This window comes from Anopheles arabiensis, chromosome 3 (assembly GCF_016920715.1).
Source record: "Anopheles arabiensis isolate DONGOLA chromosome 3, AaraD3, whole genome shotgun sequence".
Taxonomy (NCBI): domain Eukaryota; kingdom Metazoa; phylum Arthropoda; class Insecta; order Diptera; family Culicidae; genus Anopheles; species Anopheles arabiensis.
Window position 1 is genome coordinate 46,488,988 of NC_053518.1, and position 26,361 is coordinate 46,515,348.

The 26,361-nt window shown below is 42.7% G+C and overlaps 1 protein-coding gene across 2 annotated transcripts; it reads right to left on the reverse strand.

The window, feature by feature from the left end:
* Positions 1–586: 586 nt before the first annotated feature.
* LOC120901020 (tribbles homolog 2-like) lies at positions 587–26,347 on the reverse strand. Of its 2 annotated transcripts, XM_040308704.1 has the most exons (7): positions 26,214–26,347; positions 24,633–24,766; positions 23,222–24,555; positions 22,515–22,643; positions 22,243–22,403; positions 7,110–7,301; positions 587–2,775 (listed from the first exon to the last, which is right to left on the reverse strand). In XM_040308704.1, exons 3-7 carry the CDS (start codon positions 23,984–23,986, stop codon positions 2,397–2,399), a joined length of 1,626 nt encoding a protein of 541 aa, XP_040164638.1. In that variant the 5' UTR covers positions 23,987–24,555; positions 24,633–24,766; positions 26,214–26,347; the 3' UTR covers positions 587–2,396. The 2 variants fall into 2 exon arrangements, with proteins under 2 accessions (XP_040164638.1, XP_040164637.1); XM_040308703.1 differs by having other exon boundaries at positions 23,222–24,766.
* Positions 26,348–26,361: the final 14 nt, after the last annotated feature.

Below are 26,361 nucleotides of genomic sequence, written 5' to 3' on the forward strand. Positions count from 1 at the left end.
GTAACCGTTAATTACTGTACTTTAAACATGACTAATAGTTGTTTTACCTGTTTAATCGGGATGCAATAAATATGTACAATAAAATCATTATTAGTTAAATTAATTCTTTCATTAGTGAATTGAATTATGCATATAAAATTTATTTTTAACAAATTTAATTTATTCGTAAAACCTAACATCCACTCTACTTTGGACATAAGTCGGAATTCCTGTATCTCCATATATTTCGCTGTACACAATTGTTGATAGTTCTACTGGTACTTAAAACTTTAAACAAAACAAAGAAGAACAAACGGCCAAATAGCACATGTTGAGTAATGAATTTGTACGGTATAAACGTATGACCTTCTGTCACTTGAATTTGTTGCTTGGGAATTGTATTGAGGGGACGAATGAAGGAAACAAGGAATAAAGAAGGAGTCTAGCGCAAGCGTTCAATCAGTACAGACGTTCCTCTCTCTACCAGTTGAGAAATTCACTAACTAAAACAGCACAGTTTGGATAGTGCAAAACACGCTTTGTTGTGTTTTGAGCCTACCCTCAAACGCATGGGGTAGAAGCGCGGTATTTCTCTGCCTAACACTAACTTCGTTTGTTGGGAAGATTTTTTTATTGTATCTTATTTATTAATAGGTATAGTGGCAGAAAAAAATATTTTTTCTTCATTTGGAAGATTTTTGTAGTATTTGTAAATTGCAAAATCTCGTACGTACTCTAACTACTAGGAGGGAAACACCATTACGCATCTACTTTGTTGTATAATAAATCTTTTCATCTGAACCTCTGAACATTGTTCTGCTGTACACATAATTGTGGATTGTGCAGCAAAGAGTAATCTGCACACGAATGTTGCAAATTGTCGATGGACGCTGTTGTTGTGTGCTGTTACGTTTGTACATGTACCACACACACATACCTATACCACTGAATTAGGTGAGCAGTTTAGTGCAAAAAAGACAAATAACCAAAAGGGTATTGAGTGAAGATATCAATTGTATGGCCAGTGAATCATAGAATTGCAGTGGATGTCGTGCAAACTGTTAACATCTCTATGAGGAGCCTTGCAAACCAAGTTGAGTATGCGCTAAGACAGTGCTTTTGCTGATAACAATTGATTGCAACAAAATGCAATGCTAGGAAGATTGATTAGGAGAGGATTAATGGAACAAATGCTGAAGAAAGTTCTTGTTTGGAGTAAACTACTACTCTACAAACTTGTTTCAACTGTTTGTTTCCATTTTATCACAAAGCATACTATCGTTATGCCAATCATTTAAGCTTTTTGTTTTTCCTTCTCTGTACTGATTTTCAACATTCATAAGGTTGGGATATTTTTAAACATCTGCCGTGCTAGGACGCAACATTAGCTGTTACGAGCTGTTACTAATAATGGCAATGCACATTTCTGTTAACAATTATAAACCGACATAAACTATTGCAGAGCATGTGAGCACACACTCCCCTAAGCGGTAGCAGACAAATAAAAATATCGTAAAAGCAAACGCTAAAGTACAATACGTGCTCATGCTGTAGTACACGAACGTTAACGTTTCAATTATCTTGTTCATAAATTGCACTAGTGCGACAAATTAAAAGAAGAGCAAGAGTAAAGCTTTCAATAAATTATTAATCACCTTAAATGAAACACACCATTATCAATCATTTATCATTCGAAGTTGCTCCATAGTTTCGCTTGCTGACGACGGATCACGTTTTAATGGGCATTGTTTGAAAGTACAAGGAGCAGCAATAAGTAACTACTGCTTCTCGTACGCTTCTGGGCTGCCCGTGTTATCATGCGCGTTGACTGGGATTAAACAGAAACTAGCTACTTACTATGTGTAATTTGTACGAACATCTTCAAGTGGAATCGAATGCCATTGTGAACTATATTTACATAGTAAGTTTAGTTCAAGCGTCGCGAGTGGTGCTAGTTCGTTCCACTCTAGAATTCTCGGGTTTCTTGATTTTTGCTTGTTCTGTAAATGTTAAAATTTTGTTACTTTTTCCTCAAGTTTCTGCATTTATCTTTACACACAACCTCGTAAGTCGCTTGCCAATGATCGATGATACTACTTAGTTTGGATTATATTTTTTTTTAATATTTAATAGTGCGTGTGTATGCCCTTTACATGCCAATCAGCTTGCTTTTCTTTTATCGCTTTATCGCACGTTCACTGCATGACCGTTTGCGGGGATACTAGTTCCACTCAACCGCTATTTATCGTTCTTATAAATCAAACAATCACAGCATTTATCCGTGAAATCCTGAAACAACTAGTCATCTGCTCCAGGCTGGTAATAGTTTGCATCGTTTTTGTGCTTGAGAGGAAGAACTGATCGTCTTTATCGTCCGCTAATGCCCCGGGGTCCCATTGCCGTGCATCAATAACAGTCTAGTTATCGAAGGCGTCCCCCGTAGCGAACGAATAGTGCATCCGTGATGAAGATGAAGACGACGAACTGCCACCACCAATGTCGTTCTCGTCCGTTGGATCGTACCACTCCGGAACGCAATGATCGTCAAAGGCGGTGCCACTACTGCTGGAACGGCTGCTGGAGTGCAAGCCACCATATGCGTGATCTTTGCTATCATCGTGCAGCAACCATGGATGATGAAGTACGTCCTCTGATGCGATGCGCTCCTCCGGATCCCTTCGGAGCAGTGCACGTATCATGCAGCGTGCCTTCGACGAGAGGCACTCTGGGACAGTGAACTGTCCGCGGCTAATTTTGGCAAACAGTGATGCATGCTCAGAATCGTTAAATGGATACCTGCAATAAAGAAAATTGTAAAACCATAATTAGTTTCTCAGTTTGGCAATTTATTTATTTATTTATTTATTTATTAGATTGCTACGGCACGTATATAGCCGTATTTTCACCCCACTAATGCTGATTTACATTGATCTACAACAAGGTATTTTCTCCTTGCGACGTGCCAGGGGCCTACTCGGTTGAATGTGTCAATTTTATATAGCAAAAAATGACAATGAAGAATACACTAAAGGTATATCACCGAATCCCTACAATAGAGCTGGTTATTAGATCCATCAAAGATCGAATGAAAACGTAAGCTAAACTAAGCATGAGATTAATACTAGCATGCGTACTTTTAGCTTGATCGAATTCATACGCAAAAATGAACTGTAAAATACGCATGATACACAACAATTCCAACAGACGGCAGGTGGACCAACATAATTGCAGTTTCTGAAAGGACTCCTATTGCAACCTTCGCCAGATGATGAGCATCGGGGCGAAGAGAAACCGACACAAAAGAAGTGGCAATCAGAGAAAAGCATAATTTTCTCTCCGTTCATCTTCACGTCATCCGCGCCAAGAGCGTGTGTGAGCAACGGAAAGAACAGGCCTCAAATGTAACGCATTACTTTTCAAATGGGATATAAGCAAAGGATCTGGATCTGTGGCTGCGATCGTGCATCTGTGTCTTTTTTAGCCTTCGGTAAGATCTTTGACGGTAGCAGAGTAAGAGCGAAACCTGTATCATAGCGAAGCATCTTCTCCTGCCAAACCAAGCTTTTGAATGCAAACGGCTTTGCTCTCGTCTGCTGCAAAGTCCGGTCCACTCGCCGCCTCCCCGCCACACCAGTTATTTTCTTGCTTTTCTTCAACATCCTTACACTCGCGCTTCGTAGTACGGTGCAACAGTGTGTCCCGATGAGGATAACACAGCACAGCCGGCTACGTATCCTTTGCCAGCGACAGGAAACTGGCAAGCAACATGTGTTTCATCATTATGTGCCCTCCTCCTCCTCCTCCTCCTCCTCCTCCTGGCTAACGTACTGCCGCCATCGTTCTCCTCGTTGCTTTGCATCCTTCCTAGGCGTTTATCTTTGAGCCCACAGGCTCTACCGGGATGCCATCACCCGATGCCACACAACACAGTACACACACCAAGAGCCAAAGAAAAACGGTGATGTTTAATATCCTTTCGTCTGTTTTATGGTGTGCAGTTGGTGGTGCACCGCTTCTACACCCCTACTGTCCACGGCCAGTGGAAAGATCAGAAGGTAAGAAATGGAGAGGGGCAAAAAACACACGGCCGAATTGAAGAACAGAAACACATCTGCCCGTTTTTTTACACGGTTTCTTTTCGATCAGTGCATTTCTTTTCATATTTTGTGCCCGTTCTATCGAACCCGGGTCACCAGGCGTTTGACGTACAGGCCTGGGCCCATACCTACAAGCATACACGGACTCAAAAATGCACAGATGCTTATCGGCTGTCCGTACACGCACGCATGATTGGGTTAAGCTGTTCAGGGATTTGAGCTGGATTTTGTTTCAAAAAATTATGCATTTTGGCTTCATTTCCGAGAGAAAAAATAAACCACTTCTTTATTGAAACTACAACAAAGAATTAACATAATTTTCATTTTTCTAGCAGTGTTGATCATTTAAAGAAAATAGATGCGATGTTACTAATAACAAATCACTAAATTGAAAGCGTGGTGTTTTGGGACACAGTACAAACTGCAACTGGTTTAGCAATCTGCCGTTTACAACAGTTTATCAGTAGCTATTCAACAATATGTAGAAAATGTGACCGAATTCGGTTTGTACAGCTTGTTTCGAATGTAGTTTCAGGGTCATCCGATGGCAGCTGTGATATGATCGCGATCGATCGTAAACGGAATGTTGTAATTTTCATTGATATGATTATTTGATCACGATCACTACACAACAGTGTCAACTTTGAAATGAACCAAACAACGGTGTGGCGCTGGTTTTTTATCGGAATACATTACAACATAAAAATGTAAAACTTGTGCGATTAGAAGACATTTTACGACTTCTTCACAAACACCAAAAATTAAACAAACATTATCTTTGTGTAATAAAAATGCCCCAATCATTGTCGTTAACGACAATACTAAATCGAACAGTTAGAAATGGGCAGTTGTATAATATTCACTGATGTTAGTAAAATTGTCTGCTTCCTGGAGTCACATTAGGTGTTTTTTTACCTCTTCAACGAACTTTGCGTCGTAGGCAGATGCAGATGCAACCTCTGCTCTATCGCGAATCATCTTTGCTTCGCGAGCTCGTTTTTTTTTGTTCAGTGCAACTTAATCCGAGCCTGGACAGCGTCAATAAAGCAAAGGTAAAAAAAGAGGATGTCCGGCATTATTAGGAACGACAAAAGACAGCAGTTCCTGTGCCGGTATGTGCGAATGTGTGCGCGACGCACGTAAATTAAAGCCAAAAACAAAATGTGGTCGCGTGTGCACCTGCCGCTCGACGTTGTTTTCTGCGCTCCTTTCTTGATCGTATCCTGCGCTCGGTAATTCTTATCCTTTACCAGCTAAAGGCTTATTTTCCGTCCGCTTCTTTGCGTCCACGCACGCTTCTCTAACATTTCGCTTACGCTTTTGGTGAACAACAACATCTTGTGCTTGAAGAAAACATGGCTCCCCGCTTTTACCCGTTGCGCGTGTTTTGCTTTGTTTTCTTTGTGCATCTCCTTCGCTTTTACTACGTTTGGCATCGGCTATTGCCCTTTGGTCAGTTCTTCCCTTACTCCCTTACCTCAAGGGTAGCAAACATAAACGATTTTGGCCGATGTTTTGTTTTTGCTGCTTTTAACGGTTCGTGGTTACTAAAAGTGAATCTTGCGGAAGATTATACACATTAATGCAACCTGTAAGTTATCAAATTAAATAACTAACGTTAAAAATATATTTCTTTGGTTTAAATTTAATTACAAAATAGTCATGTTATTAAAATAGGAGATGGGGTCTGATACTGCTTTTTTGCATACGCACTGAGTTCAAAATCAAATAAACAGAAAGCTCAATGGATATAACAAAATATATTACAACAATGTCCCTCAGTGAATGAGTCATACACCAAATTGTCCATCTGCATTGCTAAAGAGTGAGTCAAGACAGCAGCAGATACGTTCTACCGTAAATAATCTTCTCTCAATGTTCAAATTATGCTCGTTCTCTTCTCCGAACTGATGTCAGCACGCCCCACATCATAATGACGTAGTCATAGAATGTTTTTGGGGGCAAACCCCCCTTCTCCTAACGGCAAAGAAATACCTCAAAATACTAGCAGACCCCAAAGCAGACGATCATTTTACGGTATTTGGCAGATTTCAGACTCAGGAGTTCAGTGGCTCACAATCACCCCATGATGTAGCGCGCCTTTATGCCGAGTAACAGAGTCGTAAGCATGTTTCAACGTGATTTCTCTCTGCCATCGCGCCGTGGCAATAAACGGTTAAGTTGATGATAATGAAAACCACGGAAACGAACGATCGTAACGAAAGTCAACGACTGGCATAATTCTCTGGGGAGTCATCATCGTGACACCGCGCAAATGCGTTCGAAAAAATCGTGTTCGGGCAGGTTAGGACGTGTATATTGCAGTCGCATCACAGTCTAAGCGAACACACCACCCTGCGGTAAATTTGGTTTGCATGAACGGAATGCTAGGAACGGATTAGAGAAATGCACTCAGCGTGGAAAGGAATCAGTCTCTTGCTGTAAAGAGGCAATATGCTGAGGATGGACACGTGACACTTGTCCGTTATCTTGCTCTGGCAAGGTACTATCGCTCTGCAAAGTGTTATCATCACTTTTGTTCGCTCAACACAATTGCAATGCCGAAACGGAGCAAATCACTGTGCTGATACATGATGAAACATGCGTTCTGTCCGTTTGATTAAGCGTACATAGTGCATAGTCACGGGCATAGAAAACAAAACAAAACATGGTAACACACCATCGTACGTAGTGAGATTGCAGCTTGTTATTTGATTTGATTTTATGACATTTGATCAGCCCTACAGCAAAGTTGGAGCGCAAAGACAGAATACAGCGCGTTATACGATGAGAATGGGTGCGATAGATAGAAATACCTATTATACTTGTTCGTCCGAACAGATCATTGAACTTATTCATCGGATCGAAATAATCGGAACTACGAAGGCATCTTGGCTTTGATCGCAAATAATCATCTGCTATTATGCCTGCTTCTATTCCAAGACCACCACAAAGACTCCGGCCGCAATCGTTCGTTCCTGTGTAATTAGGTACTTCCGCATTTAGATTTAGATGTAGTAGTAAGTGCCCTACCTGCCGACCAGCATCGTATACAGTATAACGCCTAGCGACCACATATCGGCCGCCTTGCCAGAGTACGTGGTATTGACGCGCAGTATTTCCGGCGACACGTAGGCGGGACAGCCACGTTTATCCTGCAGCAGATCCTCGGCCGGATCGTCCAGTACGACGGCATCTTCCAGTGATTCCAGCTTTAATTGCGTCCTGCAAAAAGGTAAACCAATTACACACATGAGAAAACGTTATGTAGTTGAAGATATATTGTTTTGAGCGATTACGATAAATAAAACGCTTTTTTATGCGACAGCGTTGGAGATAAAATAAATCTGGAGGATCTTTGAATGTGAAATCTATGCCATTTAACATTTAGGTAAGGTAAGCGCGTTCAGAAGCACTAATGGTAAACGGTCCAGCTCCTACAAGACCGGATTTGGATCGTTTCTCATACGTCTCTGCAAGACTAACGTGATCACGTGTGTTGTAAATTGAAGAAGAATAAATTGGAGGTGACAATCAGGTTTTTTTAGTCTCATTGTTCGCCACCACACCTCAGGGCCAAATTATAATTAGTGCATGAAACTTTCAACCGCGCATTGTCTTTGCGGTGTCTTTTTCTTAGTTGTACCGAAAATGTATGTAATGCTGGAAAAAGGTCGACTCGAAGGTAGCGTCTGCTATATATATATCCTTGCAGTCTATTGCAAAAACACTCGTTATTGTGTAAATAACAATTTCACGACCGCTACCTTGGCCCTCAGGGTTGGCTGGGTCCCCCCGCCCATGTTTCTCGATTGCCTCACTGGCGCGCTCACGTGCTTAGCCGTGGCGCAATGATCATCGTCAATGGTATCACACTTTGTGACGTTTTTTGTTTGTTTGTTTACTTTTCTATTAGCTAGTCAGTTTTTGGCGAATTCCCTCCTAGTGACTACTTTCATTCTGCATTTCATGACCGCACTACTGATCAGTCTACATATGTAACTGCCGCCAATATTTGATATACCACCAGCCGTAAAGTTCTCAAATGTGAAACATTTTGGCCTGTTTTTTTTAAATGTTTCTCTGATCGTCAACTGAACAGTGTCTTTGCCCCTGAACAAACATACGATCACCAATTTCGACATCTAATGCGAGATCGACACTGCTCCGCGGAGTAGTGGTGGTGTGTCCTCCACGCAGCTTTTGTTTCACACTGAAATTTCATTACCACAGCTACCAAATAAAAAAGAAGATCGTTTCTCTCTTTTTTGCGAGAGTTGTTTCCAATCGGCCATCCAAAAGGCTCGCTCTATCTCGCTTTAATTTTTGCCGTTTTCCCCGATGCCGATGAATGCCGCTTGCCTTCCTTCGATTGTTACTGCACCAAACACACACCGCCGCCACCGTTGCGCGCACGCAGCCACGCGGCCTCACCGTTCGATTATATCCGGTGCCCATAGCCGGCCGCTGCTGCTTTGGCCGAAGGTGAAAACATGCCGGATTGTTGTCATGTAAATGAGCTTCCACCACCCAATGCAGCAGCAGCGAGCAAGCGTTATTTGATCGCGGTTTCTACCACCTCTTCGCAGTGGTGGTGCGTCACGCGCCGTCACCTTTACGCTTAAGTGCCCTCGCCACTGACTACCAACCGGACGGACCATCTTCCTTTCCACGGTTTTCCTTGAAATGAAACAATCAAAGGTCAACGCAATGCATACGCGGCTGCCCTCTTCTTTTACTCTAAGCACGTGCAAGCACTATAAAAAAGAATATACTATATGTTGTTGGTTGATTGAATCCATCAAACATGCGTTAGAAGATTGGATAGTTGTTTGATGGAAGACCGCCACCTTACCGGAAGCCGGATATTTTGCCATTAATTTGCTGAATTGGGATAGCATACATGCATCGAAAGCGAACGTTGTGTCGTTGCGTCTTTAATATTAATTTTTCGCACAAAAAAGGCATATTTTAGGAAACACTTTCCGCAAAAATCTGTACGTCCTACGATTGCGATAAAATTAGCTTCCACGATGTATCAGTTATACCGAATGTTGCGTACCATGCGTTCGATTAGATTGTTTTACGATAAATGCCCTCGTCCGTGACGATAAATGAATAGCAACAGGGAGCATCAAATTAAGTCAACACTTTGTGCGCAACAAACGCGATCCAGTGTGGTGCAATAATAAAATAATGTAAATGAAGCAATGAAGCATTCGCAATTTGCAACCAAAAAAATCACTGCACCTCCGCCCCACCCATCTCTCCTTGTTGTGACAAAATACGGGATGATTATAAATCGCGAGTAAGCCAGCAAACAACCCCAACTACACGGCACGACGGATTTAGCTTGGGCGTTGTTGTAAAATCGGAACGCTGTCGTCAATCGGCATCCGAGCGTACGGCGGTCCTTTAACAAGCGCGATCGAGTTTTGGTGCCCATGCTCCTTCTTTCTGCTTCATTCTGCTGCCACCACCGCACCGCACCGGGTTGTGAACCTGAATGCTTCGTAAACCTCGACACCACCACCGCCGCAGCATTACGGTATTTCGAATCGAGCGGCAGGGAGCGTAATATACACGTCGAAGGCGAAAAAGCGCGCGCCACGTTTCGCAACATCATGAAATGAATCAAACAAACTGTTACTCACACGGCAGCCCTACATTACACCATACGTAAACCACGGACAGAGGATGATAGATAAGACGGAGGGACGGCACCACGTATCCTTCGTTAGGTATCCTAACAGTCATAGTGGTTAGTGGAACAATGAAAAATTCAAGGACGAATAGCCGAGGCTAACGTTTTGTGAAATCTTTAGAATTTCGCAACACGTTCAACCTTATGGCGTTATATTATGAAACTGCAACGATTTCCATATCTCAAAAAAGCGTATTAAAAGAACATTTTACCACCACCTCAGGAGTATGGTTGGGAGCATGCTAAATAAAACATGTTTTGAGTCAAATACATTCTACATTTATAACAAATCTCACGACAGTAGAGCATTTCAAAATCACCATCTACGAGTCAAATAACCCTTCGGCCAAAAATGTACAATCTATCGGGCTGTTTGGCAAATGTTCGGCAAAAAATGTCAACAGACACACCTCCGGCCAGTCAATGTTGATCTCTCATGTGCCGCACGCCACCGAATGGGGCACTGCTGGCTGCTCTTTTGCCACCACCCGAAAAGGGGTGGTGGCGTACACACGTAAGATGCATTTCGTAAGTTTCTTAACCCGCACTAACGTCCCGCCATACAAGCAGGAGCGAAAGGGGCACTAGCAAAAGGGACACAAACATTTTACGCCAGAGCGTACACAAACGAGAGCTCCCAAATCCGCGCGAGCGCGCTACTTCTTCGCGCGTACCATTCAACCAAATTCGAGTAACGCAATTCTACGCCACCAACTGTGCGGCCGTCGCCGCCGCTGCCGTCACTATTCCACATGGTCGACTATGACAACGTGTCTCTCCTCTCTCGTTCTCTCCTTCGGCCTCTGCCGGCTCTGTTACTGAGTGCGTCATCGGAGTAGTGGTGGAGTGCGGCAACGTATATTAGCATTGCATCATGCTAATGCAATGCGCACGTGAAAAGGTCTAACCGAAAGAACACGACCCATGCACGTTCGCCGAGTACGAGCAACAACTATCTTATGAAGTACACTTCTTGCCAGCCAGCACCCGTTGTCGTCGTATAGCTCTGCGAACGCTTTTCTAAGTTGTGATTTATATTTGCGCTCTCCTCCGTCCTGGGCACCAGAAGAGCTGGCAGGGTTTTGGAGATTCGTCTGCGACTATTTCGCCAGCACAAAGTGCAAAAAAGGCAGAGAATGTTGCAATCATTCACTCCTAGAACGTGGTGAGTATGTAGAAGAAAGTCAATCCTCAGGCGAAGATGGATCCCACTGCGATTACTGTAAATAGACTGAGTTCTGTACGTTTCGCCGCTATGTGGTGGTGCGATGGAAGTATTTCTAGCGTGTCGTCTATGAATGTGTCTCTTCGAATCACACGCTCCGGTGCAATACGCTAAATATTGCTAAATGCTCGAATACCATCATCATTCCATTGCATCGCTAGCAAAACGCGCAACAGCGCGAACTCTGTGCGCTTAAAGTATGGCTGCGTACATACACCTACGGCCACCTTTGGGAGGGTCCGTCCACCATTGCTGAGTGTGATCGTCGGCACACGCAAACCAACCAACTTGGCGAAATAATCTCGCGAGCGCTCAAGTTCAAACACGCTCTCCCATGGTCTTAGCTGTGTATATACATGGTGCAACATCGTGTGTGTATATTTAAATAAAAATAGTACAGCCAAGCGGGAGATGAGAAGGGATGCGAAGAATCGTGTAGCTCACAAGATATTTCTGACTCGTTTGTGGTTTTGTAATATTCATTCACCATCCGATGTTGTTTTGGAGCCATTTTCATAAGTAATTAACTATGGAGTGTAAAAAATATACTTTTTTAATTTTGTTGTTATATTTTATACAGCAACTATTTGCGGCAATACAGTGAAAAAGAAAACAAACCAATCCTTGAAACGTTCATGTCGCGGGTGTCCGATCAATCTACCCAGGCAAAAGGGAGTGTACAAAGGAAAGTATCGAAAACAGCTCCAGCAAATACTGCCCTCCACTCCATGTCGGCCTTTAGTAAGTAAATGGTACTGCGCTGGTGGACACTGATCTGTGCGCGTCACCGACCGTGCATAAAAACCACGATCGTGGTCATTACGAGCGAGATGCCATTTTTGCAACGAACGCGCTCTTGCTTGCTCAAGTCGGCAGAGGTTATTGACAGTCCAACAAGTATCATGTGGAGATATAAAGGTAGGTGTTGGCGACTGGGCCACGTCTCGACGCAGTTTGACACATGGGCGAATGTTACAGCTATTTATGGCCGTTGGCGCTTACCACCGTCGTACTGCTCATGGGTGTGATTTGCCACTTGAAAATATGTTTGCACCCACTTGGTATAGTAATACAAATACTTTGCAATACATAACAGCTCTACTAAACCAGGAGCTGATCTTAAAACCTAAATGGTTTCTTCACTTCAATCTTTGCTGCTTTACTGCTTTACTTTAATCAAAATAAATGAACTCAGACGCACACTTGTGTAGTGCATTTGGTCGTTGCATCGTTACTTCCTGCTTTTGTCATCGGATGCAAGCATTATGTTCTCTATGCATTTCGTTGCGGGACATAGCGTCTATTATCAGATAGACTCTGTTCCTGTTCCTGTTGGCATTCAATTCGGTAAGCACTTGAAAACATGTTACGTATCCCGGAATTCATTGATTTCCTGTTCATTATCTAAAATTTCCTGCCTTTACTTCACATCCTGCCACAATGCTATGCCACCCTTACCCCGACCATACCAACCGAGACGTGATGTTTGCTTCCGCACTCTTACAGCGTCTGCCGGTGTGGGGTTCGTGTGGTATAGGAAGAAAAGAGAGCAAAGCGTAAAGCAGAAAATCTTGCCAGAGCTTGTACATTCAAAGCAACACAGAAATATGCAATTGCGAAAAACGCTTGCGCTCTGGTACCTGGGAGGAAGAAGCACACTTGGCCTAACAAATTACTACCCCCTAAAGCGAACTTCGCCTTTACGCGGAAGAAAACCTGAGAAAGTTACGTTGTGTTTCACCGAACATCATCATCATCATCAGCAGGTACTATATCTCGAGGTTTTCTTCTCTTTGAAGCCAACCATGCCCTATGCGGCCTATCGATAGTTTCACCTTTTCTCTCTCAGGGCATGTGAAAAGCGGAAAGCGGCTCAGTGAAGTCAGATAGATTTAGTTTTGAATGATTGTGTCTAATTCCTGGTCGGTCGCAGCATTATGTGCTGGATTTTCATTGAATAGCATAAAACCGTTACACAATGTTTTCAATCAAAAGAAATTTCTTGACCTATTTTCCCTGATAGAGTTGGAAAGTAATTAAAGTTTTAAAGAGAATTATAGTATAACTAACAGTTGAACTAACAGATTGAATGCGATTTGTGAGTATAAGATAAAGCAAATTCTCGAATCACTCAATCCTTACCAAATCCTTAAGTTGCCTGTTCTCACCCTGTACTAGTGCTGTGTCTAGTACCTAACGTCGAATTTAGTAGCATTAGATCGTATAATTGTTGTCTTTACCAGCCCGAAAACGAAAGTCTTTGATGTTACGGTCAACAAGCGAGCTCACATAAGGTCTGCAAAGTAAGGAGTCTCCAAACTACGGCCCGCGGGCCCACCGAGCGCTCGGACTGCTGCACACACAGTTTAATAATCAATTGCATTCGTTAAGCAATACATCAACGAACGGCCAAGAGGCAGTAGGTTAGGTGAGCAAAAAGGAAAACCCACACCGATCAAATGCTCGACCGACCGACCGGCATACGAAACGAAGTAGTCACATACGGAAGATAGAAGAAAAAGCACACTATTGCCAATCACAGTGCGTTACATATATTTTCAAAACGTTGGTAGCCCACATAATCTGCAACGCACTTTGAATTATTTCCCGTTCAGTCACATCACACACGCATACACAAACGCACTACGCGACGGCAACAGGGAAGTGAACGTACAACACAACGTACAGCCTTTCGCACTCTCGTCTTTCTCTCGTTAAATCTCCGAGCACGCCCTGCCTGGGTTGGTGAAAACTAAACTCAAAGTAAATTGTAATCAAATGCAAGTGCAGCTAGAAGAAAGAGGGATTGGATGATAGTTTTTACACCACGATCAGTTATGCAATTAAACATTTTGCCAGTGTTCATCTGTGGCAAGCTAACAGTTTTACGTGAACATAATTAATTACCGATTAGGTGATTGGACAAGCAATAAGATAGATTAGTTTTGAGTTATGCATATTCATAAAGTATGAACACATTCTTTAAAACTATTTTGATCATTTTGACGAACAATCTGAGAATGCAAACTGTATCCCCATGTAACTCTTTGTCTTACTGGCTTGATCATGTCATTAAATGGCACCTACAGCGGTCATCCAGTAGTCCATAAGATCATAAGACACTATGAATTCGGTAATTATGCTAGTGGTACAATTCACATCTAGATCGATCCCCAGTATCAAGGATTGATTATCTAGCAAGTTTATATCAGTCCCTATAGCTCAGCTACCGATCATTACATCAAGAAGGTCTATAGTTTATGACAGTTTGATTTCCATTTTTCTTTCAATTTTCAAGTTCTACCGAATTTTTATGATTAAATTGACCTACTTTAACATTTTATAGACCTATTTCCTACATTGTGTCAGGTAATCTCCATACAAAAAATAAACACATTCAATCGTATTGTGCACATCTGTTCAAAGCTCACGAACTCCAGTAATGTTAAAATAGAATGCCGGAGTTGTTTCCATCTCTTGCTTCCACGAGCTTAAAGGTAATTCATTGTGTGAAGAACTCTTCATATTCGCTTTTATATCGATAGCTACCAGCGTTCAGGTAGATCAATAGGAACTCTGCTCACATCTTAGGTCGCTTATTCGCTTCGGGTTCATGATTCTCGATCAAAATAGGGCATCATATAACGGCAGACGAAATGCCTGCCACAAGACAAGAAACATGGGCACTTTTGCCTTTGTCACCCGCATTTTGCCTTTTTCTGGGTCCCAATAACCAAGACCCTTCCATTAGATCATTTAGTCAACCGTGTCCTGGAATTCAAAAAAAGGATCTAAAGATTGACGAAGAGGGAATGGGAAAGGGAACGAGAAAAATCCTCCCTCAACATTCATATACTCGCAGGCACATGATCGTACCAGCAACATATGGCAACGGTGAGGAATCAGACGTTCAAAGCTAGCGCACTGTACTATTGCTGAACAGAGCAAACACCGGTATGTGATGGTAACAATGCCTACCTTTTTTTTATTTCTATGTAATTCCTGGGTTACCGTACTGATGTGATGCATCATACGGTATCCCTTGTTGAAAAAAAACAACAAGATGAAGGTGCTATTCCTGACCTCGAAGGACTCAGGTAGCAAAAGTTTGTAGCATTCATACGAATGAGCAGAAGGAATGAAAGAAACGTTTTCTCAAGTCGGTTATCGAATGTGCACATTGCACAGTGTAAGGTTAGGCGGAAGCGTGGCTTCATAAAAGCGAAACCTCATCCTTCTTTACCACTGTTTGGTACATCGCATGCAGAAGCACATAAATTGTAGTCCCATAAAATAGAATACACCAAGTGCAGCAGAGCAGTGTTGCACTGTGCAAGACTTGTAGTTCTTCTTTAAGGACTCTCGCCGGGTGCGTGCATTCCACGCAGTACGCCAATGTAAAGTATTACAAACAAGCAGCCTGTGCTGTGAAACCCAAACTGTGATCATTCTCTGCAAGCTTTTTTGAAGGTAGAGAAGGTAGTAGCATTGAACATCTGCAGCCGCCAGGTCCTTCTCAGCGAGTAGGAGAGACTTTCTGTTTATCGAAACGATCAGTTGGGAACGGATCAGAGCCACAGAGTACGGTATTATGTATGTATGTATGTGCGGGAACGATCCGAACAAATACATATGTGGATGGTTTTTATTGCTGCAGTATAACCATTACGGCAACAGTAAGATTTCTATCCAGGATTCAAGCGATAGGATTTGTAATTTTTTCCCACGGGTTCTGTTCTCAACCACTATTTGCCTTTAACCATTATTTCCTCCTCCTTCTCTTGTGATCCAGAGTGATGTGGTGAACGAACTTACTTTCTATTCGGCCATCTGCATTTCTCGCTTCTCGCATCTCGGAAGAGATTGTAGAAAAAAAACTATTGACAAATGATTCAGCATATAATAAAAGTGCTGCTAGAGTTCAAAGCACTCAGTGCACCAAATGACAACGGTGTGTTATATTTTTGAATTCATTTGAATCACTTGTTAAACTCCAAATCTTCTTGAAACGATTACCCATAATTCATCTAAATTTAAAGAAGCATATCATGGATAAAGTTGCTTTTGATATACGCACATGAATTGTCTTAGAATAATATGAATAAGGATTGTCTAGTAAAACACAAACATACAAAACAATCCACACATTCGATTTGTAGCCCGTCATTGTTACGCTATCACCTCTAATCGAATAAGTGCAGCTGAACACATACACGGCTGGGAGTTAATTACCTTAGATAGCCTATATTTCGATTCAATTAACAGCGAGATTGGCGAACCACAAACAAACCAAATTTGTCGTATACATAAATTACATACGTATCAACACACACACGCACACACATAAGCACACACTAACGTGTTCTGCGTGTTATGCTTTGAAGTTAGTTGTCTACTTATTAAATTTATGCTTATTGAATTAAGCTTATCTAATTTTCTTTATTTCACCATACTTTTTTCCTCACTTTAATTCAATTTGGAATCGACACTGCCCTTTCGCGATCGTGTTCCAAGAGCCCTCCTCTCGTACCACCTCATTTCGCCGTACCTTTCTAAGCAATTCATGGACAAGACTTTATTTACTTAGTAGATGAGGTAATGAGAACGAACTAATTGCTGTTAATCTAATAAATAACACTCATCGGTTTGCGAGTAGCTTCAACAGCATTCTAAGGCATATAGCACATTCTACTTAGAACTCGGAAAGCATGCGGCGCATTGTAGTTCATCGTCTAGTACAACGAATAACAAGCAAACCATACATTATCCGTTTGTGAGAGACATTTCTAACAAAAAAATCCTACTGGACTGATGGAAGTAGTATAACATAGAATAGTTTATCGACGTGTATTCGTATTCAATCTTATTTTTAAATCATTAAACCAAAACTAACTCCAAGGTTATTCTACTAAAGAAAACTAAGGTTTAAAAAACAATTATGCATCTTCCACTAAGACGAACAGCAGCCCGCAAGCATTAGATACGGATCGCGACCTCGACTTATATGACTTATTCTTTCTCTTCGTTGGATTACTACACAACCACGCACACCAACTTTTGGCGGCCTGAACACAATCTTGGTCATGGTCAAATATCTCTTTCCTTCTCGCGGCATTGTGCCACCTCCCTTTTACTAGCGGTTTCAGCTGATACGTCTGCAATTGTTGTCTTCAAATTGTTCTCTTCTTCAATGTCTCGGAGGTATCGTGTGCAGAGAGTGGTCGGGGGGCATCTCAGCGATTGCAACTACAGCTTCAATATCCGCCCCACCATTGACACCAACTGGATGGTGTGGACAAATACCAGACGAAAGGCCTTTTCGGTGGTCTTGATCTCGGTCAAATGCACTCCTCTCTTTGGCAGACTGCAAGCCCCACCACATCATGTCGTAGCTCATAGGAGACCTTCAAATCGAAAAACCGAATTGCTCCAACATTGTTGGTCATACAATTGGCATCCAGAGGGAGATGAGACTGTCCTCTGTGTACGTTTTCTGAATACGAATGAATAAACCAATGTAGGATTGTCGCTATAACAGCCATAGAGATGGTGAAATTAATTAATTTAACAAATTATGAATATTCTACTATATTTACTGCACTGCTACAGCACACACCATACATTAATATTCTGTATCCAAATAGATTTTAACTCATTAGGATTGGTAATATTACTAGAAATGTATTTAAAACATTCACAAAATACGATCAGCCGCGATGATAGTAAAACTAAACACTGAACAGCTTTTATATGAGACATTCATTTGATTTTTGAATACATCAAAATTGCATCATGCAGAGTCTGTCCTTCTAACCAATCCTCACCTCTCTGCTGACCATCTCACTCGTTGTCATTGCTCCGGGCGCCGCAGTGTAGTACCAGCTTGTTAAACTTAATTTATTCAAGGGTACTAATTAGTACACTCCGGCCACTACCTGCCATCACTCAGCTTGGTAACGCACTCCTCCTCTTGTTATACACCTCAATATAGCCGCCGTCGAAACAACCGCAGCAGCGAAGGTCAGTTATCGACATCATCGTACCCCGGCCTGTTCTGGGTGTTGTGCAATGGCTCGAACCAAACACACACTCACACAAACACACATCGAAAGTAGCAGCTCCACCCGCAGCAATATATAGCTGGATCAATGAATCCGCTTGATTCGAGTTTTAAAAACACCCAAATATACTTTACAATCTACTAAACCCTACAAATTAATTTCTTGTGTTACCAAAATGAAGAGACCATGTGTCCTAATACAGAAAATGTAACAACAGATGGTTGCATAGAGTATCGCGACATCGTCCATCTTACCAACTACCCTTGGGTGTGTGTGCTGGCGCTTTTTGTTTCGCATGTTTCAACGGTAAAGATCAACTTCCATTATTTGAAAGAATTGCGAGATGTCGGTTTACCTTCGTGTCGCGATTGCGTCCCACTCTCTCTGTCTCTTTTTTCTTTTGATTTCGTACGCCGGCGTGCTTCCTTGCTCAATCCTTCGTCTCCCTTCCACTATGCTTCGTTCGATCGAACAGCGTAGGCAAACACTACTACATACTAGGGGCGCAGAAGCGTGGTATTAGGTGAGAAGATTATGCTGAATGCCACCCAATCGACAATCTAGCTGCCGCGGCATCCTCTTCTTCCTCCTACTCCTCCTCCTTCTCATGCTGCTGTTTCAAACGAACGCAGGCGATGCAATTGACCTCGGTATACTCCAACACACCGGCACACACGTTCAGAAACTGAACGCCGTTTTGTTCACTACTACAGAGCTTGGTAGTGGTCTCACATATCCGAAGCGAGTGTACGCGTTTTCGCGCCGTGGCACAACACACCAACAACGGCATTTTCGTTGCTTGTGGTTGTGCGCGTTGGAGCTGCTGTTGTCTAGGCGGGCAGCAGCGCGGAGTCTGTCCGTCGGTTCGGCGTGGTGTCTCTCTATTGGCATTGCGATAACTTTGACGATCGTTTGCGACGGCGAAACCGCTACACCGCGCATCCAATGTCACGTTGCAACACGTGCTAGCCTGCTTTAACCGGTTCTTTTTGTCCCTGTTCAGCTCTATTCGATACCGAATCTATCTTCTCACTCCTTGTACCGATCTTTGTATATGACAACGCTTATTTTTTCTTCTATTGCACTGTTCTTTTCGCTTTTGTTTTTGCGTTTAAATTTTAAATGATTTTTTAATAAAATTTGTTAAAGTATTACACATAAGTAAAACTATATCCAGTGTGGTGCGTATGTACATATTACCTTATGTTATTCTAAATCATTCACAAGAAATCGACAAAGTAAAACTTCGCAGCATACCTATGGCGTGAGCATATTTGCCATCAATAAACCACGTTTCATTGAACGACATTACATACACGTGCTCCGATTTTCAGACACCTCTCTTATTCGCGCCTCGTCTCTCTATTACCACCACTTGCCATGAAACATGATTTCCATTACGATTGCGACTCTATTTCCTCTCGATTTCCCGTCCCTTACATTTACCGCTTGCATCCCTGCTTATAATGGTCTGTTCACTGCACTACCACTATACTGGGGCCACGCTATTGAGGTCATAGAGCATATGGCCAAAGGCAATGCATTCAGCCAATCCACCCAAAACCCCAGCATCGGACTACAACTGTATTGTGCTTTGCTTTGGGTGAGAAAAATAAGTAGCATAAAAAACCAGAGTAAAACAGAACCGTATGTCCGCCGTTAGCAAGCCGCACCCAAGGCCCACCTGGACAGCACAAGCAAGCGCTTAACGAGACAAAAACGGAGCGAAGAGGAAAGGACACAACCGCTCAACCACGCGGGAAAGAATGAGAGAAAAAACCCGCATCACGCTCTGATTGGTGGTGGCCGGTCTGTTCGCATAAAGGCTACACACTCATTGAACCATAGTTTTCAAGGTTCCGCTGTTCCAGTTTACTACCCAGCAAAGAAGTAGCAGTGGAGGTCATGCATTTTGCCAACTGGTGGAAAATAGTAGCGAGCTGTCCTCATAAAACACTCACCAGAACAAACCAAGGCTGGCTATGTATCGAAAAGGGCCAATTGCAATTTGCTGTGAAACTCGAAACCCAGTTCTCCCAAAATCTGAGTTCATAAAACCGTAGGATTTCACCTCAAAACAGGAATCTTGTTTTTTTTATTTTGCTTAGTTTCTTCTGCATGTTGTGCGAACACGCAAGCGACCTGTTTGAGCGGCGAGCAAAATAATGATGACCTTTCACGGTCTAGTGAGGGAGCGAAGGAAGAATATCATCGCAGCACGCGTTTAGAATGCATGACTCCCAAGCGACGCGTGTTTAAGTACCGAAAGACTAGCCCGGTTCACCGGGTTTCGACCGGGGTGAGAGCTAGGTAAGCAGAAATGCGGTCCCCTTTATTGCTCGTTGTACTACAGCGCCAACCGAGCCCTTTGCTCTTCCCTGACACGCGCACAATAGTTATTGCGTACATACCGATACATATAACATGCAACACGTGGCAGCGGCAAATTTTATGGAAATTCCCTACACCCGGTTTTAATTTGCTTTATAAAGACACGCTTTCGCACAATAATATACATAAACCCTAGCAAAGAACTTTGTTGACCCTTGCATCGTTTCTACCCAGCCGACTCTTTGCTTTTTAATTGGTCAAAAAGACGTCAGTGCGAAAAATGGATTGGTTTGGTTTGGTTTGGTGGAAGTTTTCATAGAACGTGTATATGCCGCTACGTGTAAACCTTTCGCTTACTCTTGGGTGATGATCGTTGTGGTTGAATGCGTGCTCAATCGAGGGAAACTTGAAGGATTCAAGACATTACGGGATTGATTTGCATTAAGAGATATTTGCTAAGTATGAGCAAACATCGATAAAAAACTTATTTGCATCACATTTATGTATATAATGTTATGTACTCATCAGCAGTTCTGTTCGCTATTTACAATGAAATACCATCAAATTTTTTGAAATATTTTGAAATTTACATTTTTTTCAACAAAACATTGGGATGTACATATTAGACATGTTTGTTTGTCTTATATTGTCGCGCACCCACGAGTGCTATTAGTATACGCTTATTTTATTGGCTGACCTCCTTCTTCACTACATACAAGATCACTGCTATTGCATTGCAGTCCAACAATACAGTCAAGTATGGTATAGCATAACTGCTGCTCAATCTGAAAAGCCACACACATTGAAATTAACTCCCAGCTGTCTGTGTTTTGTTGCCCAGCAATTATGATGTGATCAGTGCGCAACAAGTTTGCGCGTGATTGACACACTTTAGGCCACAGGAAGTTCATGAGGTATACATTTTTCATCACTACCTAAAGACTCCCATAACCTTCGCAGTGGGACAATTGACTGGTACTGTGTGCAGGGGACGTTCCGTCAAAGTAGCAAGCAAAGAAAATGCGAAATTAGTCCCAACCGCAAGCACCAAACAGTCTGGTCTCGATAAAATGTTTTTGTCTTTGATAAGCGTAATCTCATAGCAAGTTGCCAAATGAATAACAACGCGCACACTTCCCTAACGAGGGAACTGTTCGTGCTCGTATTTGTTTCCATATTGTGCTTAAGCGCAAACGCCTTCAAACCAGCGAGCACAATTCACCGGTCGTGTTCTAGGCATGTTGTCTTATTGAATGAACACTTGGCACACAATGTAGGCATATTTTCGCATCTAATTGTTTGCAACCGCTCATAAATTCAACTTACTACACAACAATGAATCATTTCCGGTGTACGTTATGGGCAAGATACCGATCGACAGCCTAAAGTAGCACATTTTTCCTGCCGCAATGCTCACAGGTCGGCACAAACTATGGCGAATGATGTAAAAATAATCCTTGTTACTTATTTAATATGACGCTTGTCACTGTAACAAGCGACATATTAAACAAACACTTAAAATCCTTTAGTATAAAACTGGTTGAGAACATTTGGCTATTGCCATTATGAAACCAGTTCCATTTACAATCCTCCTACGACACGAATAAAACATGCTGCCTCATGCTTTACAAATCCAACCTTTCGCACGCGACGACGATGCAAAAAGTTATCATTCCTATCCGGTTTCAACTGTTGTTTCATATTTTACCTCCGTTCGTTCGCTTCATTAATGGTAGACAATCTCCCTTCGTTTCGATGCGCCCACCAGAGCGTTTCTTAACCAACGAAGGCGAAACGACGAAATACCTTTTTCAACGCAAAACTTTTTCAAAGTCCTTTACTTACCTTTCACGGTCAGCAAATACAAACTTCCGCAACTTGAGATCTCGCAAGACAATGCCCTGCTCATGACAGCTTTTGACTACTTCGCACATTTGACGACACAGTCGCCGTGCTTCCGGTTCACGAAGCCGCTTACGCACGCGTACGTAAGAATGTAGATCACCCTATAGATTGATGCAAGGCAGATGGGGAAAAGACAATAATTTAAATTAAGACTCCGATCTTGCCTGTTTTAAACTCTGCTGGAGACTGGTTAAAACTAAGGTTTCACTTACCTCGGACGGACTGTACAGCAGATAGGTTTGATTATTCCCTTGGATGACCTTGTGCAGCGAGTTTACGTGTCGATGACCATCCAGGCGGAAATGTGCCGTTAGCAGGTTGGAACACGGATTATTTGCAATCTGAAATTGGATTTAGATATTTGAATGCATGCTGTGTTGTGTGCAATAAATGCTACTACCCTACGAGTGCTAACCATATTATCTTCACCCGATACACTCGGTTCTTATCGGACTACTTTTTAAATTTAGAAACTTGCGAAGATAAGCCTGAGCTGTGTACGCATTTACCAAGGTGACGCAGCGCAGCTTCATGCGACGCAAAAAAGAATGATTCATCGCTGTGCACAGCAAATACAGGTTTTTGTTTTGTTATAAATATTTCGTGTGTTGAGTGTCTAGGGCATTTGCAGGGTAATATAATGTCCAGGTATATTCTACCAACATACAAACGGCATATAGGGTTTTTAATTAAAATGCTATTAAAACATACTCATTGTTTCGCATTTAACATTTATGAAGGCCATATAAAACTTAACGGCCTTCAGTCTTAACGACGATAATAATTTGACAAACAATTAGTCCCAGGTATGCACCAAGCACGAAGATGAACAATCGTGATGCGATATCGTAAGAAATTGTCCTTGGTATAACAGGTAGCACGCTACAACTAATCAACACATGATAGTTACTTAACATACCTTGCAGACGAGCTCCTCGTGCGACTTTATATCGTAACACCGGTACAGATTGTTTCCTTCGACCGGCTCCATCAGCAGGTACCGATCGACAAGTATAACCGCATTTACCGGCGGCGGCGAAACGTTCGCCGAGATGGCATCTCGGACCGGGTACGAAATTGCCGAAGCATTGCCACTGCCGCTGCTACCGTTACTGCTACTGCTGCTGCTGCTGCTGGACGAGCTCGAGCCATCATTTCGATACCGGCAAAAAGCGGGAGCAAACGAACTTCCGGAAGCCGCCTGCTGCTGATGTTGCAGATGCCGATGCAGATGATGATGGCTCGAACATTGGCGATGGTAGGGACACTTTTTGTGGCTGGAATTTGAACTGCCGCCGCTGCTGCTGGAGGACCCACTGCCCCCACTATTCCGCCCCTGCTCGCTGCCGTGTCCGCTCGCTCCCATATGAGCGGAGAGCAGACGATTCAATATGGCCAAGTTGGAGTTGGCTACAAGAGACACATTCACATCTGGTGCACCGGTTGACCCAGTACCTGGATCAGGATCCACACGAACTGGCTCGGAAGCCGAATCCGGTACGCTGGAAGCCGCAGTTAAAATTGCTGCTCCATCGGAACCGGCTACATTTGCCACCAAGGGAGTGAAACCAACAGATCCGCCCACCTGTTCGTCCGGTTTGTGCAGAAGGGGTAGTAACTCATTGATGTGCACCACCGGGGCCGATGGTGCGACGTTAACCGTGGTCGTATTATGTGTATTCATTTTCCGCACCGTGCACGATGCCGCGATAAAAAAAAAAACACTAAAAACTGCGCTTAGTATAACACTTGTGGAACCGTCGATATTTATCCGTGATAACACGCACTTAGATTTAAGAATCTCAACAAAACTTAATAACAACTCAAATTCTAACACAATAATCAACACTTAAACACTACTCTTTACACACAATCAGGAACGTGATAAGCTTGTGCTATTTACACAAAAGATCCATCACCCGCAGCTCACTGTATGTGTGATTTGCAAGCTTTGGATGGTTTTATCATTCCCGGCTCATAGATCCATTGCTACGCACGGCATTTCCTGGCGATACATATTGTGAACTGAATTTTAAAACCGTTCTGTACTAGCTAATTCTATGCATTCACTGCACGACGAACACCTTTGTATGGCGGCGATACACACAGAAGGGGAAACGAACTTTATACACACATTTTCGCGGCTGCAAATACGCGCACACCAACTTTCAACGCGAAATCTAATCACAAGGAAAACTAAGGGTACACACAACAAACTGCCGCACGCGCTTTACCTTCACTATCAGGCTGGCGCTACAACAGATACAGAGAGGACACGTCATACGTTATTGTAAACACGTTGTTTCACGATTATCTCCTTGGTTACGCACGTTGTTGCTCCTGTGGAAGCGGCATTACGATTAAATTTCCGGATTAGGGAAAAAAGCAGCCGAAGGAACTTTAGTTGAAGCCGATGGTCACAGGCTCGGTGCGATGAATGATTCCAGAACGTTGGCTCATGGAGCTAGGGAAAAGAGAACAATGGTTAAAACAAGCACGGTTCAGCCAACCAACACTCTGTTGATGCGATATTAAATGCAGACAACCGATCAAGTAGTCGCAATTCCTACAATGGCCTCTTGTTCTTGTGGTGCCACTGCAGGAACGTGACGATTCACAAGTATCGATTGATTGCAATCCCGGAATTCCTGAATTTCACAACACACTACTATGTTTGCGGAACGACCGAAGATGTGTCCGTGTCCATTTGTACGTGCTGTTCAATGGCCATGGCGCAATCCCCTTTTCGATAATGGTATGACGACGGTTGGTGGTTCTTCTGCTGATACCGATGGACGGGGGATACAAAGCGAGTGAAAAAAAAACCGCAACAAACACGACCCCTTATCTTATCACCATTATATTCATTTTCTTGCAACTCGGGCACAGGATTGTCTCCGATCGACGTGGGGTTTTATCGCTACCAGGTACACTAGAGAAGAATGGTGAAATTTTTCACACTTCACATTTTCCCTATTTGTACGGGTTTTTCAATGACAAACTTATTTTATCAAATCTTCAAATCCGAATGGTTTTCTCGGCCTTCAACTGCAGTGGAAAACTAACGAAATTGCTGCTACACTGCACTAACGTGAACACACATTTGCGGACACTCGGCGGCTGATCTAAATCGCAGAAAGATCCGGTTGCCTTCGCTCAACCCAGCGATGCCTATGGAAGGGTGCACTCTGTAACTATGGCAACGCCACGAAACAGGTCATCCAACGGAACTTATGAACCAACGGCTGTGTCACGACTGCCGCTATTTTTCGTTGCTTTCACTCAATCTTTCTCTCTGGTCAATCTTTGTACACTGGTACATTCACCTAGCACAGTTATTTGCCACTTTTGCGATGAACTGCAATGTATCGGAATATGTTCTCCATACATTGGAGCACGACAATTTGCGTCACTAGAAATAGCTTTACAGTAACTTGAAATGTGTATTAAAAAGACACGAAGCAAATATTTCCTGGTTTTATACACACTCACTCACGCCGCACGCCATTCGAAACACGTATTGAAAACATTTTTTATGTTGAATTTGTTTCGCCCTTGTTTCTATACATTCACAAGAGCTTCACCAGAAAGAAAGAAAAAGCGTCCGTGCTAAACAATGAAAGACGCGCTTCGGCCACAAGTCACCCCTCGCGCAAAAAAAGCGTTTTGATTCCTTCACAAACACTCTTCGAAACACTTCGCGGAAAGGGGACACAACAGATTCTTTATGCAGTAGCAGGTAAGCGTATTTCACAATTGTCGTTCTGTTCCATATTGTACGAAAATCATTCATTAAAAATACCCACTACATTTCACAACACCCATACTATGGCACAAGCTACTGATACGCAACGCTATTTACAAACACATATTCCTGTGGCTACAACAGATAGCCAGTTTCACAACATTACCCCGTATGGTACTAGCACGCAAGGCCGACGCAAAGGCTTCAAATATACATCTCGGGGCACAAAACTCTTCTTTTAATAATCGAAACCTCGGAACTAGTTCGCAACGCACAACATACGCTCCGCTCTCGCTGGCTATTACACGCAGAAT

What these genes read in the sequence shown, in the direction of transcription:
- LOC120901020 (XM_040308704.1), bottom strand. Translation starts at nt 23,986, where the DNA reads ATGAATACACATAATACGACCACGGTTAACGTCGCACCATCGGCCCCG. An exon ending in TGCTGTACAGTCCGTCCGAG is followed by an intron (nt 22,404 to 22,514) that starts GTAAGTGAAACC and finishes ATCAATCTATAG; the next exon opens with GGTGATCTACATTCTTACGT. An exon ending in GTATTTGCTGACCGTGAAAG is followed by an intron (nt 7,302 to 22,242) that starts GTAAGTAAAGGA and finishes ACCTTTTTGCAG; the next exon opens with GACGCAATTAAAGCTGGAAT.